The following is a 13,649-nucleotide window of genomic DNA, read 5'->3' as shown; positions in this document are numbered from 1 at the left end:
TATGAGTTCCATAATTTAACATTATCTTGGAGGTACTGACCAATGCAGTTAGACAAGAGAAAAAAAAAAAAAAAGCTTATACAGATTGGAAAGAAATAAGAAAGATAATCTTACTTGGGGAGATCATTAATCAGATGAAAAACTATTATAAGCAAAAAAAATTCAATAAGGTGGCTGGATACAAAAGTTAAAATACAGAAACCAGTAGCACTCACGTTTATGCAAGCTGCATCTCGTTAGAAGACATACAGAAGAAAAGATTACATCACAATAGCAGCAACACAGGTGTTTTGGAATTAATTTTTTTAAATGCAAAGTCTGTAGGAAGGAAACATCTAAATGCTCTTTTCTCCTCAACATCTTACTATAAAAATTTTAAAACATAAAAGTTTAAATAATTACATGGAGAACACCCATATACCCACCACCTAGATGCTCCAGTTAACTTTTTTTGTATTTCACATATATTACACATATCAGTCCATATATAATCCTTTTATTCATTCAAAAATCCGTTATTTTTGTTTGTTTCTTTTAATTATTTATTTTTCTTATTAGTCATCCATTTTGTACACGTCAGTGTATACATGTCAATCCCAATCGCCTGCTTCATCACACCACCACCCCCACCCCTTGCTGCTTTCCCCCCTTGGTGTCCATATGTTTTTTCTCTCCTTCTGTGTCTCAATTTCTGCTCTGCAAACCGGTTCATCTGTACCATTTTCTAGGTTCCACGTATATGCGTTAATATACGATATTTGTTTTTCTCTTTCTGACTTACTTCACTCTGTTATGACGGTCTCTAGATGCATCCACGACTCTACAAATGACCCAATTTCGTTCCTTTTTATGGCTGAGTAATATTCCATTGTATATATATACCACATCTTCTTTATCCATTCGTTTGTCAGTGGGCATTTAGGTTGCTTCCATGACCTGGCTGTTGTAAATAGTGCTGCAGTGAACATTGGGGTGCATGTGTCTTTTTGAATTATGGTTTTCTCAGGGTATATGCCCAGTAGTGGGATTACTGGGTCATATGGTAATTCTATTTTTAGTTTTTTAAGGAACCTCCATACTGTTCTCCATAGTGGCTTTATCAATTTACATTCCCACCAACAGTGCAAGAGGGTTCCCTTTTCTCCACACCCTCTCCAGCATTTCTTGTTTGTAGATTTTCTGATGATGCCCATTCTAACTGGTGTGAGGTGATACCTCATTGTAGTTTTGATTTGCATTTCTTTAATAATTAGTGACGTTGAGCAGCTTTTCATGTGCTTCTTGGCCATCTGTATGTCTTCTTTGGAGAAATGTCTATTTAGGTCTTCTGCCCATTTTTCAATTGGGTTGTTTGTTTTTTTTAATATTGAGCTGCATGAGCTGTTTATATATTTTGGAGATTAATCCTTTGTCCGTTGATTCGTTTGCAAATATTTTCTCCCATTCTGAGGGTTGTCTTTTCGTCTTGTTTATGGTTTCCTTTGCTGTGCAAAAGCTTTTAAGTTTCATTAGGTCCCATTTGTTTATTTTTGTTTTTATTTCCATTACTCTAGGAGGTGGATCAAAAAAGATCTTGCTGTGATTTATGTCATAGAGTGTTCTTCCTATGTTTTCCTCTAAGAGTTTTATAGTGTCCGGTCTTACATTTAGGTCTCTAATCCATTTTGAGTTTATTTTTGTGTATGGTGTTAGGGAGTGTTCTAATTTCATTCTTTTACATGTAGCTGTCCAGTTTTCCCAGCACCACTTATTGAAGGGGCTGTCTTTTCTCCATTGTATATCCTTGACTCCTTTGTCATAGATTAGTTGACCATATGTGCGTGGGTTTATCTCTGGGCTTTCTATCCTGTTCCATTGATCTATATTTCTGTTTTTGTGCCAGTACCATATTGTCTTGATTACTGTAGCATTGTAGTATAGTCTGAAGTCAGGGAGTCTTGATTCCCCCAGCTACGTTTTTTTCCCTCAAGACTGACTGCTTTGGCTATTCACGGTCTTTTGTGTCTCCATACAAATTTTAAGATTTTTTGTGTTCTGTAAAAAATGCCATTGGTAATTTGATAGGGACTGCATTCAATCTGTAGATTGCTTTGGGTAGTGTAGTCATTATCACAATATTGATTCTTCCAATCCAAGACCATGGTATATCTCTCCATCTGTTGGTGTCATCTTTAATTTTTTTCATCATTGTCTTATAGTTTTCTGCATACTGGTCTTTTGTCTCCTTGGGTAGGTTTATTCCGAGGTATTTTATTCTTTTTGTTGCAATGGTAAATGGGAGTGTTTCCTTAATTTCACTTTCAGATTTTTCATCATTAGTGTATAGGAATGCAAGAGATTTCTGTGCATTAATTTTGTATCCTGCAATTTTACCAAATTCATTGATTAGCTCTAGCAGTTTTCTGGTGGCATTTTTAGGATTCTCCATGTATAGTATCATGTCATCTGCAAACAGTGACAGTTTTACTTCTTTTCCAATTTGTATTCCTTTTATTTCTTTTCCTTCTCTGATTGTCATGGCTAGGACTTCCAGAACTATGTTGAATAATAGTGGTGAGAGTGAACATCCTTGTCTTGTTCCTGATCCTACAGGAAATGCTTTCAGTTTTTCACCATTGAGAATGATGTTTGCTGTGGGTTTATCGTATGTGACCTTTATTATGTTGAGGTAGGTTCCCTCTATGCCCACTTTGTGGAGAGTTTTTATCAGAAATGGGTGTTGAATTGTGTCAAAAGCTTTTTCTGCATCTATTGAGATGATCATGTGATTTTTTATTCTTCAATTTGTTAACATGGTGTATCACATTGATTGATTTGCGTATATTGAAGAATCCCCGCATCCCTGGGATAGATCCCACTTGATCATGGTGTATGGTTCTTTTAATGTGCTGTTGGATTCTGTTTGCTAGTATTTTGTTGAGGATTTTTGCCTCTGTATTCATCAATGATATTGGTCTATAATTTTCTTTTTTTGTGATATATTTGTCTGGTTTTGGCATCAGGGTGATGGTGGCCTCGTAGAGTGAGTTTGGGAGTGTTCCTCCCTCTGCAGTTTTTTGGAAGAGTTTGAGAAGGATGAGTGTTAACTCTTCTCTAAATGTTTGATAGAATTCACCTGTGAAGCCATCTGGTCCTGGACTTTTGTTTGTTGGAAAATTTTTAATTACAGTTTCATTATCTGTGATTAATCTGTTTATATTTTCTAATTCCTCCTGGTTCAATCTTGGAAAGTTGTACTTTTCCAAGAATTTGTCCATTTCTTCCAGGTCGTCCATGTTATTGGCATATAGTTGCTTGTAGTAGTCTCTTAACGATGTTTTGTGTTTCTGTGGTGTCAGTTGTAATCTCTCCATTTCCATTTCTAATTTAGTGATTTCATTCCTCTCCCTTTTTTTCTTGATGAGTCTGGCTAAAGGTTTATCAATTTTGTTTATCTTCTCAAAGAACCAACTTTTAGTTTTATTGATCCTTGCTATAGTTTTCTTTGTTTACATTTCATTTATCTCTGCTCTTATCTTTATGATTTCTTCTTTCTACCAACTTTGCATTTTCTTTGTTCTTCTTTTTCTAGTTGCTTTAGGTGTAAGGTTAAATTGTTTATTGAAGATTTTTCTTGTTTCTTGAGGTGAGCTTGAATTGCTATGAACTTCTCTCTTAGAACTGCTTTTGCTTTGTGCCATAGGTTTTGGGTCGTTGTTTGCATTGTCACTTGTTTCTAGGTATTTTTTTATTTCTTCTTTGATTTCTTCAGTGATCTCTTGGTTATTTAGCAGCACACTGTTTAGCCTCCATGTGTTTGTGTTTTTAATTGTTTTTTCCTGCAGTTGATTTCTAATCTTATAGTGTTGTGGTCAGAAAAGATGCTTGATATGATTTCAGTTTTCTTAAATTTTCCAAGGCTTGATTTGTGACCCAAGATGTGATCTATTCTGGAGAACGTTCTGTGTGCACTTGAGAAGAAAGTGTAGTCTTCCACTTTCGGGCAGAATGTCCTAAAAATATCAGTTAAGTCTGTATGGCCTGTGTCATTTAAAGCTTCTGTTTCCTTACTTATTTTCTGTCTGGGTGATCTGTGTATTGGTGTAAGTAGGCTGTTAAAGTCCCGCACTTTTCTTTTGTTACTGTCGATTTCTCCTTTTGTGGCTGTTGGTATTTGCCTTGTGTATTGAGGTGCTCCTATGTTGGGTGCATAAATATTTATAATTGTTATGTGTTCTTCTTGGATTGATCCCTTGATCATTATGTAGTGTCCTTTCTTATCTCTTGTAACAATCTTTATTTTAAAGTCTATTTTATCTGATATGAGTATTGCTACTCCAGCTTTCTTGTGATGTCCGTTTGCATGGAATATCTTTTTCCATCCCCTCACTTTCAGTCTGTATGTGTCCCTAGGTCTGAAGTGGGTTTCTTGTAGACACCATATGTAAGGGTCTTGTTTTTGTATCCTTTCAGCCACTCTGTGTCTTTTGGTTGGAGCTTTTAATCCATTTACATTGAAGGTGATTATCGATATGTATGTTCCTACTACCATTTTCTTAATTGATTTGGGTTTGTTCTTGTGGGTCTTTGTCTTCTCTTGTGTTTCCTGCTTAGAGAAGTTCCGTTAGCATTTGTTGTAAACCTGGTTGGTGGTGCCAAATTCTCACAGCTTTTGCTTGTCAGTAAAGCTTTTGATTTCTATGTCAAATCTGAATGAGACCCTTGCTGGGTAGAGTAATTTTGGTTGTAGGTTTTTCCCTTTCATCACTTTAAATATGTCCTGCCACTCCTTTCTGGCTTGCAGAGTTTCTGCTGAAAGATCAGCTGTTAACCTTACTGGGATTCCCTTTTATGTTATTTGTTGCTTTTCCCTTGCTGCTTTTAATATTTTTTCTTTGTGTTTAATTTTTGATAGTTTGATTAATATGTGTCTCTGTGTGTTTCTCTTTGGGTTTATCCTGTATGGGATTCTCTGCGCTTCCTGAACTTGATTGACTATTTCCTTTCCCATGTTACGGAAGTTTTTGACTATAATCTCTTCAAATATTTTTTCAGGCCTTTCCTTTTTCTCTTCTCCTTCTGGGACCCCTATAATTCGAATCTTGGTGCATGTAATGTTGTCCCAGAGGTCTCTGAGACTGTCCTCAATTCTTTTCATTCTCTTTTCTTTATTCTGGTCCCCAGCAGTTATTTCCCGCATTTTATCTTCCAGCACACTTATTCGTTTTTCTGCCATTGATTCCTTCTAGAGTATTTTTAATTTCAGTTATTGTGTTGTTCATCATCGTTTGTTTGCTCTTTAGTTCTTCTAGATCCTTGTTAAACATTTCTTGTATTTTCTCCATTCTATTTCCTAGATTTTGGATCATCTTTACTGTCATTACTCTGAATTCTTTTTCAGGGGTCGCGTATTTCATCTTCATTTATTTGGTCTTGTAGGTTTTTACCTTGCTCCTTCGTCTGTAACATATTTTTTTGTCGTTTCAATTTTTTTTTTTGATGGCTAGGTCTGTATTCCTGTCTTACGGGTTGTTTTGCCTGAGGGGTCAAGCACTGGAGTTTGCAGGCAGTTGGGTAGAGTGGGTCTTGGTGCCTAGATGAGGACCTCCAGGAGGCCTCACCCTGATTAATATTCCCTGGGGTCTGAGGTTCTCTGTTAGTCCAGCGGTTTGGACTCGGTGCTCCCACCACAGGAGCTCAGGCCCGACCTCCAGCCCAGTGGCTGGGGTTCCTCCTGTCCCCTCAGGGGACTGGTGCCTGGTAGGTGCCCTAGTTGTACCAAGACACGAGCTCCGCATCCTCCTAGTCCGCCATCTTGACTCCCTCTCTTCTCTTCGAAGTATTTTTATATCTCTCTTTGGTCATATAAAGTATAAGCCCAGTTTGTTTCTTACCTGACTCATTATGAGATTACGTGTGTCTTCTTAGGTCACCAAACGTGATGAAGACTCTTCTTTGATGCAGCTGAAAGAAGAATTTAGAACCTATGAAGCTCTGCGGCGAGAACATGACTCCCAGATAGTGCAGATTGCTATGGAAGCAGGCTTACGAATTGCACCAGACCAGTGGTCCTCTTTGCTTTATGGGGACCAGTCTCACAAATCTCATATGCAGTCCATTATTGACAAGGTAGACCCTTTTTTGTTCCTTACTTCTTGGACTAATCATGCAGGTTTGGTAATTCATTTATTTAACAAGTGTATATTTAAGTGAATCTTGTATATGTCAGGCTCTTATAAATTATATTCTCTGTAGCTGAGTGTCATATCATAACTAGTCACATCATAATAGCAGTTTGTTCATGTAAAGGTTTTTTAAATTGAGGTATAATTGACATTGTTCATATAAGATTTGATTTAATTAGTTTTAATGCTTTATCCAGTGCTGTCTCACATTCCTGTGACAGTCTCCTATCTATTTTTTCATTGCCTTTCTTCCTTCTTATTTTCTGAGTTTTGATCACTGTATTAGTTGAATTCATTTTCTAAACGCCTTTATTGTCTTCCTGGAACAGCCATTTAATGGCCTGCAAGATGTATACATTGAGGTTTCTTGTGATTCTTAGCCAGAAAAATTTCACATTATAAGTTACCAACCATTCTATATTTGATCAAATTTTCAGTAAACTTATTTCTACTTTGTTGTTTGTTATGATGAAAAAGATCACTTGAGTACACATGAATTTTAGGTCAGGCCCCATTATTTCTGACTCTGAGTTATATTTAATTCTTTTTAAACTATAGAGTAATACTTAAACTGGTTTTGTTGCAGTTCAACATGAAATATGTGAAAGTGCTGTATAAAAATCTTAAAAGTGCAATATAAATATATTATGTACAGTAATTTTTTAAAATTTTCACTATTTACCTTAATTTTTACTATTTTATCTTAAATCCTTATAACCATAGAGATGATTATACATTAGAATCCACCTTACATTTAATTTAAAGAAATAATGTCGGGACTTCCCTGGTGACACAGTGGTTGGGAGTCCGCCTGCCAGTGCAGGGGACACGGGTTTGGGCCCTGGTCCAGGAAGATCCCACATGCTGCGGAGCACCTGGGCCCGTGTGCCACAACTGCTGGGGCCCGTGCACCTAGAGCCCGTGCTCCACAATGGGGGAGGCCACCACAGTGAGAAGCCCGCACACCACGGTGAAGAGTATCCCGCACTCGCCGCAACCGGAGAGGGCCTGCGCGCAGCTGCAAAGACCTAGAGCAGCCAAAAATAAATACATTAAATAAATAAATTAAAAAAAAAAAAGAAATAGTTAGTATGTAAGAGTAGCCTAAATAAAATAATATTTAACACTTACTGAGAGCTTAGTATGTGTGTGGTGGTTTTATTTTATTTTTTGATTTTAGTGCGTTAATACTTTGCTCAGAATATTTTATTTTAGTTTAGTTTATGTTATTTTAGTTTATAGTTTCGTTCAGTTCAGTTTTTGGCCGCACTGCGTGGCTTGCAGAATCTTAGTTCCCTGACCAGGGATTGAATCCTGGCCACAGCAGTGAAAGTGCCAAGTCCTATCCACTGGACTGCCAGGGAAAGCTTCCTATCTGGTGGTTTTAAATAATTCATTTAATCTTCTCAACAGCCCTGTATTATTCCTTTTATACAGAGACAAAGGGAGATTAAATACATTTCTCCAGGATCACATAGGTAATAAGTGACAAAGCTGGATTTGAACTTGGACATTCTGACTCTAGAATCCCTGCTGTTAACTACTAAACCTCTTTCCAGACTATTCTCCCCCCACCCCACCCTTTTTTTTTTTTTTTTTTGCTATTCCTAAAGGTAGAATTCTTGAAATAAGTAGAAGGTTGATGTCAAAGGAGAATTAGGAAATGTTTTATAACTGCATGGTGTGTAATTGTCAGTATAATGTGTATTATTTGTTCTGTCCTATAGATACCTTTATCAAAACTTCACCTGCAACTCCTAGGCCTGAAATTATGCAGTGGACTGATTATAACCTTAATCATGATCTTTTAAAGGAGTGGCTTTCTACCTCTGAAGAGAAACTTGACTTGCTTTTATGAAAATTCTACAAGGAGGTTAAATTAACCTTCTTGTCTGAACTGGACTATATAACTAGATGTATATCCTGCAATAATTTTCTCACACCATGAGCAGTAATTTGAATTTAATATCCTAAACCTTCTTACAACAATCTGGTAAATGAAGTTAGCAGTGTGACATCTTATTATTATATAGAGCAATAGAACTTTGTGTGATAATGAAAATATTCTGTATACATGCATTGTCCAATATGGTGATCACGAGACACACTTGCCTGTTAAACACTTGATGTGTAACTTGTGTAACTGATGAACTAAAACTTTTATTTTACATACTTAAAATTTTTAATAGCCATATGTTGCTAATGGCTACTGTATTGGACAGTGCAAATGGAGAATTTATTAAAAGTGATAAGGAAAGCAATAACCCTAGTAAGTTAATAGACAAAGAAACATGAAATAACACTTCACAAACAGGAAGTATATCTAATTGATGGGCTAGAATTCGGCGCCAATAATAAATACATTTAAAGCAGTGACATGCCAAATATTGCCTGTTAAACTATAAAGAAACATATACTCTCATTCATTGCTGATGGTTTGTAAAATGCATTACAGGTCGTTTGAGAAACAATTTGTCAGTGAAGCCTCAAAATATTCATGTACTTTACCAAACCTACTATTTCCAGGAATTTATTTTAAGGGAATAATCCAAACTTTCAAAAAGGTTATGAATGCAAAGGTGTTAATTGCTAAATTATTTACAAAGGATAAAATAAAGGGATGGTTAAAGAAGTTACGATATATCTGCTCAGAACACTGTTACATGGCCATTAAAATTGTGGTCATGTCAGGACAGATACTCTCTTCAGCTACTAAGTAGCATTTGATTTCTCTTTAAAAAAAGTTAGTGAAATATTTTTGTTAAGTCTCAGTGGTAGATACATGGGTATTATTATATTAGTTACTTTGAAGTATTTCATAATAAAAATGGTTAGGTATTTTTAAAATACCTTTGTTATAATATTAATGGTAGGCAAATCCATAAGTTTATAAATAGCTGATCATAAGTGTATGAAAAACATGCAAAGATGAAAAAATTGAATAAAGACATGCCAGCATTTTAATGATTAGTTGTGTTATTCCATGTTTTTTAAAATGTATGCTTTTTAAAAATTTACCTTTTAGAATGACCTTTGGGGGAGAAAAAGTTCCACATGTATATATATATATATATTTTTTTTTTTTTTAAGTGAAAGTGAGTTTATTTAGAGAGATACACATTCCATAGGCCGAATGCAGTCAGTCTCAAAAGTGAGAGCAGCCCTCATCTATATTAATAAACTACATAGAGATCTAAATGTTTCCAAGTAAGAACCCTTAGTTAGTATCACATAACCAGGTTTTTTACTTTACAGGTCATATGTATTGACCAGCTTAGGGGAGTTAGTGCAAGTATGTGTGTCATTAAGCCTTAGGAAAATACACAACCTGTTAGCTTCCAAGAATCCCAAACCAGTATAGGATTTTTTGAACTGGAATGAACTTCTCAAATTATTTAGTCCATACAACAGATGGAGTTCAGATAGAGTCTGTAAAGGTTATATCTGATGTCATAATCTTTGGTCCATAACAGAACTTGAATTCAAACACAGTTTGAGTACAGTTTCATTGTTTGTGCTGTTGTATAGCATTATCTCTAGACTGTATTTCCAAATTTCAATTATTTGGAAAGACCCCAAGAGCCAAAGTAACACAGTATTGTAAGAACTGGAGATGTAAAGAGTATTTCCAAATTGAGGAGGTGAGAAAGATCTCACATTTGAGGAATGTGATGGCAGAGGGAAGAGAGTATACAATATACCAACCTGTGGATGCAGAGAAGTGCAGGGTTTGTTCAAGTAACAAGTGACCCAGTCTGGCCAGAGCATGGGATGTGTGGGAAGATAAAAATTAAATATAATTAATTGCAAAAATGGTTGTGATATTGTAAATAATCTTTATTTTAAAAGGATTATCTGGTCTTTGGGGGAAGTTAACATTTATCTTTTTTTAAGTTGCAGACCCCAGCCTCTTTTGCACAAAGTGTTCAGGAACTAACAATTGCTCTCCAGAGGACTGGAGATCCAGCAAACTTGAATCGACTAAGACCCCATTTGGAGCTATTAGCAAACATTGACCCTAGTCCAGGTAAGCCCAGGGGAAATTAACGGGCTATCCTATATGTGCCTTAGTGCTATTGGGTGAGTCTTTTAATTATCTTTTGTTACATTTCTCTAGAATTTCCCAGAGTAGTAATTCCAAATCTTTTCTATAGTATTTAAGTTTCTGGCCCCAATCTTGTCTGTCTCTTTATTACTTCAACTAATATTTATTTAATACTTTTTACTGTGCTGCTCACTTTACCAGCAAAATAGGTTCCCTCTGGGATCCTTTATGTTTCCTCCCTCTCTCATCACAAATTGTGCTCTATTTTTACCAATTTCATCTCTTTTGACAAAACTCAAGTTTTCTCATTTTTTCTGTATCATATGTCCTTAGTTGCATTTTTTTGGTCCCAACTTTACTTTCTCTGCAATAATCTTGTTCTGTCACATATCCTCCCTTGTGTGTCTACTTTGTCCAGCCATTTCCTGTTCCTTCTCCTTGACCTGAAAGTCACCCAACCTTCATTTTTCACTTAATACTTACATCTAGGGTGTGTTAGCTTATATCCTATTGCTGTCACTGTGTTTATTCCTACTACTGAACTAAAATTCTTAGCATTCCCTAGTAATTTCCTAGTTTCTAGTTCCAAAGATTTCTCCTCGGTCCTTAAATAACTTGATTTGTCTTCAGCATTTGATAATATTGTTGACCACTTCCTTGATATAGAAACTCTCCTGATACCTTATCTTTCTGTAGTCTTATGATTCTCTTCTGGCCTGTCTGAATGCTGGTTCTGTCGTATTTTGACCACTCTTTCTTCTTCTGCCTCCTAAGGAGTAGGCTGGTTGTGTTCTTGGAATTTTGTTTTTTCTGCGCTCTTCTGTTGATGATGATGGTCATTCATTCTCAGCATCAGGTATTATTCCTTTATAGATAATAGACTCCCAAATATCTCTATCACTACTATCTCTTCATCACTCCAGACCTACTTTCCCAAATGCTTTCTGAGATTCCGTATCCTCTCCTCTCCTTAGTGTGTTTCAAAACAAACTCATCTTCCCTTGATACCTGCTCTTCCTCCTGTCTTCCCTTTCTCTGTAAATGAGCTCATTCTCTGAGGTATGTAAGCTTAAAACTTGAGTCTTTTGTCTTACCTCATATCTTTTCCTTTCACTTGCTCTACATACCATTTCAGACAACAGGATTTTTTTTTTTTTTTTTTTTTTTAAGCTGCATTGGGTCTTCATTGCTGTGCATGGGCTTTCTCTAGTTGTGGCGAGTGGGAGCTACTCTTCGTTGCGGTGCGTGGGCTTCTCATTGTGGTGGCTTCTCTTGTTGCGGATCACGGGCTGTAGGCACATGGGCTTCAGTAGCTGTGGCATGTGGGCTCAGTAGTTGTGGCACACAGGCCCTAGAGCGCAGGCTCAGTAGTTGTGGTGCACGGGCTTAGTTGCTCCGCGGCACGTGGAATCTTCCCGGACCAGGGCTCGAACCCGTGTCCCCTGCATTGGCAGATGGATTCTTAACCACTGCGCCACCAGGGAAGCCCAAGACAACAGGATTTATCTGTTCTTTCACAATATCCCTCTATTCCATGCCTATTAATACTGCCTCAGTTGAGGGCCTCATTCCTTTTCCTGAGACTGAACGCCTTTCATTTTTCTCTACTCTTAATTCTTCCTTCTAGTCTACTTACTGCTGCAAAATGAATCACATCTCAGATCTTATTTTACACTCATAAACTTTTAGTGACACCCCTTTGCTTATAGAATAAGGTTTGGAACTCTTGACCATGACATTCAGAGTAGTAAATTTATTACCAAAATCGCTTAATCAAATTTATTACCAAAATCGCTTATGTTTTTATTTTATTACTTTTTAAAAATTATTTATTTTTTTTGGCCGTGCCACACGGCATATGGGATCTTAGTTCCCTGGCCAGGGGTCAAACCCAGGCCCAGGGCAGTGGAAGGACAGAGTCTTAACCCCTGGACTGCCAGGGAAACTCTGAGATAGCGCGTATCTCTCTCCCCCCCCCCCCCCCCCCCCCCCCCCCCCCCCCCCCCCCCCCCCCCCCCCCCCCCCCCCCCATTCTGAGCAATCAGAAGAGCACTTCACAAGCTCACTACCTCATCAACACTGATCTATCTACCTACTCCTGTGCCAATATATTCTACTCTCCTTGTGTAATAGTGGATAAACTTCTAGCTAAGGCCACCCTCTCTCCTCATGTACCAATATCATCTTGTCAAATATATCCTTCCAGTATCATCTGTTTCTTGTGTCATCAGTTTTCTTTCTCTACTAGAGTAGCTCTATCAGCATACAAACATTTTATTGTTCCTCTCATCAAAACCCACTTTTGACACCTTTGTCATCTACCTATGATTCCAATTCTCTCCTTTTTATAACACTCTCTTGAATGCAGTCCTATCAGGCATTTATCTCTACCACTCAATCAAAATTGCTTTTGTCAAAGTCACAAGTGACTTCCATGCAGCTAATTCCAAATGTCAATTCTTGGTTCTCTTTGTGTTTGACCTGTTAGCAACATTTAACATTGTTGTTTACTCTCTACTCCTTGTACCACTCTTTTAACTTCCAGGCCACCACACTCTCCTAGTTTTCTTCTTACTTTATTGAATCCTCCTTCTCAGCCTCTTTTGCTGATTTCTTCTCATCTCCATAGGCTCTAAACTTTTTTTTGTTTTTTTCCCATAGCGTCTCACCTTTTTTTCCCCATAGCCTGTAACCCTTGAAGTGCTTCCAGAATTTAATCCTTGTGTCTCTTTTCTATTTATACTCATTGCCCGGGTAGTCTCATGTAGTGTCTTTAAAGTCTCATTGCTTTAAATATTATTTATATGACTCACACATTTACTGTATTTCGTCAATTCTGAAGCTCACATTTTTTTTTCAGATTTTAGCATTTCCTAAACTGGGCTGCATTTGTATTATCAATGACAGGTGATAATTAGCAATCTTTTCCATTTTGGTAGCACGTAAAATAATGGTATGTGTTACAGTTCATGGTGTTTTAGAATCTGTGTAACATAGTGTATACAGTCTAGACCTTCTTCCTGAATTCTTTTGTGTATCCACCTGCCTGCTCAATATCCAATAGCTCTACTTGAATATCTAATAAGAATTTCAAAAGTAGTCTGTCCAAAAGTGAGTTCCATCCCCTGTCCCCCGCCCACCCACCCACCATTCCTATTAGTGGCAACTTCATCCTTCCATTTCCTCAGTCCAGACACCTTGGAGATACCATCAACTCGTCTTTCTCTCATAAGGTACATCTAATCTATCAGTATATCGTGTAGGCCTTATCTTTAAAATCCATTAGGAATCCATCTACTTATCACCTTCACTGCTACCCCCGTCATCCCTCTTCATAGATTATGGAATAGCCTTCTGTTGTCTGTCTGGTTCTAGCATAGGAGCCAGAGTGATCCTGTTACCCCTCTGCTCAAAAACTCTCGAGTGCTTTCCATCACTCA

General features: G+C 37.2%; 1 protein-coding gene across 1 annotated transcript in view; it reads left to right on the top strand.

Annotated features, from left to right (window-relative positions):
- The window catches only part of RC3H1 (ring finger and CCCH-type domains 1), a 91,962-nt gene that overhangs the window by 55,786 nt on the left and 22,527 nt on the right, over nucleotides 1-13,649 (top strand). The window contains exons 6-7 of the mRNA XM_068541281.1: nucleotides 5,908-6,108; nucleotides 10,059-10,191. Of these exons, the coding sequence (XP_068397382.1) occupies nucleotides 5,908-6,108; nucleotides 10,059-10,191 (334 nt within the window). The remainder of the gene's footprint in view (nucleotides 1-5,907; nucleotides 6,109-10,058; nucleotides 10,192-13,649) is intronic.

This window comes from Eschrichtius robustus, chromosome 3 (assembly GCF_028021215.1).
Source record: "Eschrichtius robustus isolate mEscRob2 chromosome 3, mEscRob2.pri, whole genome shotgun sequence".
In the NCBI taxonomy this organism is placed as follows: Eukaryota; Metazoa; Chordata; class Mammalia; order Artiodactyla; family Eschrichtiidae; genus Eschrichtius; species Eschrichtius robustus.
The sequence above is the reverse complement of the archived record's forward strand: the minus strand, read 5'-3'. Positions and strand labels throughout refer to the sequence as shown.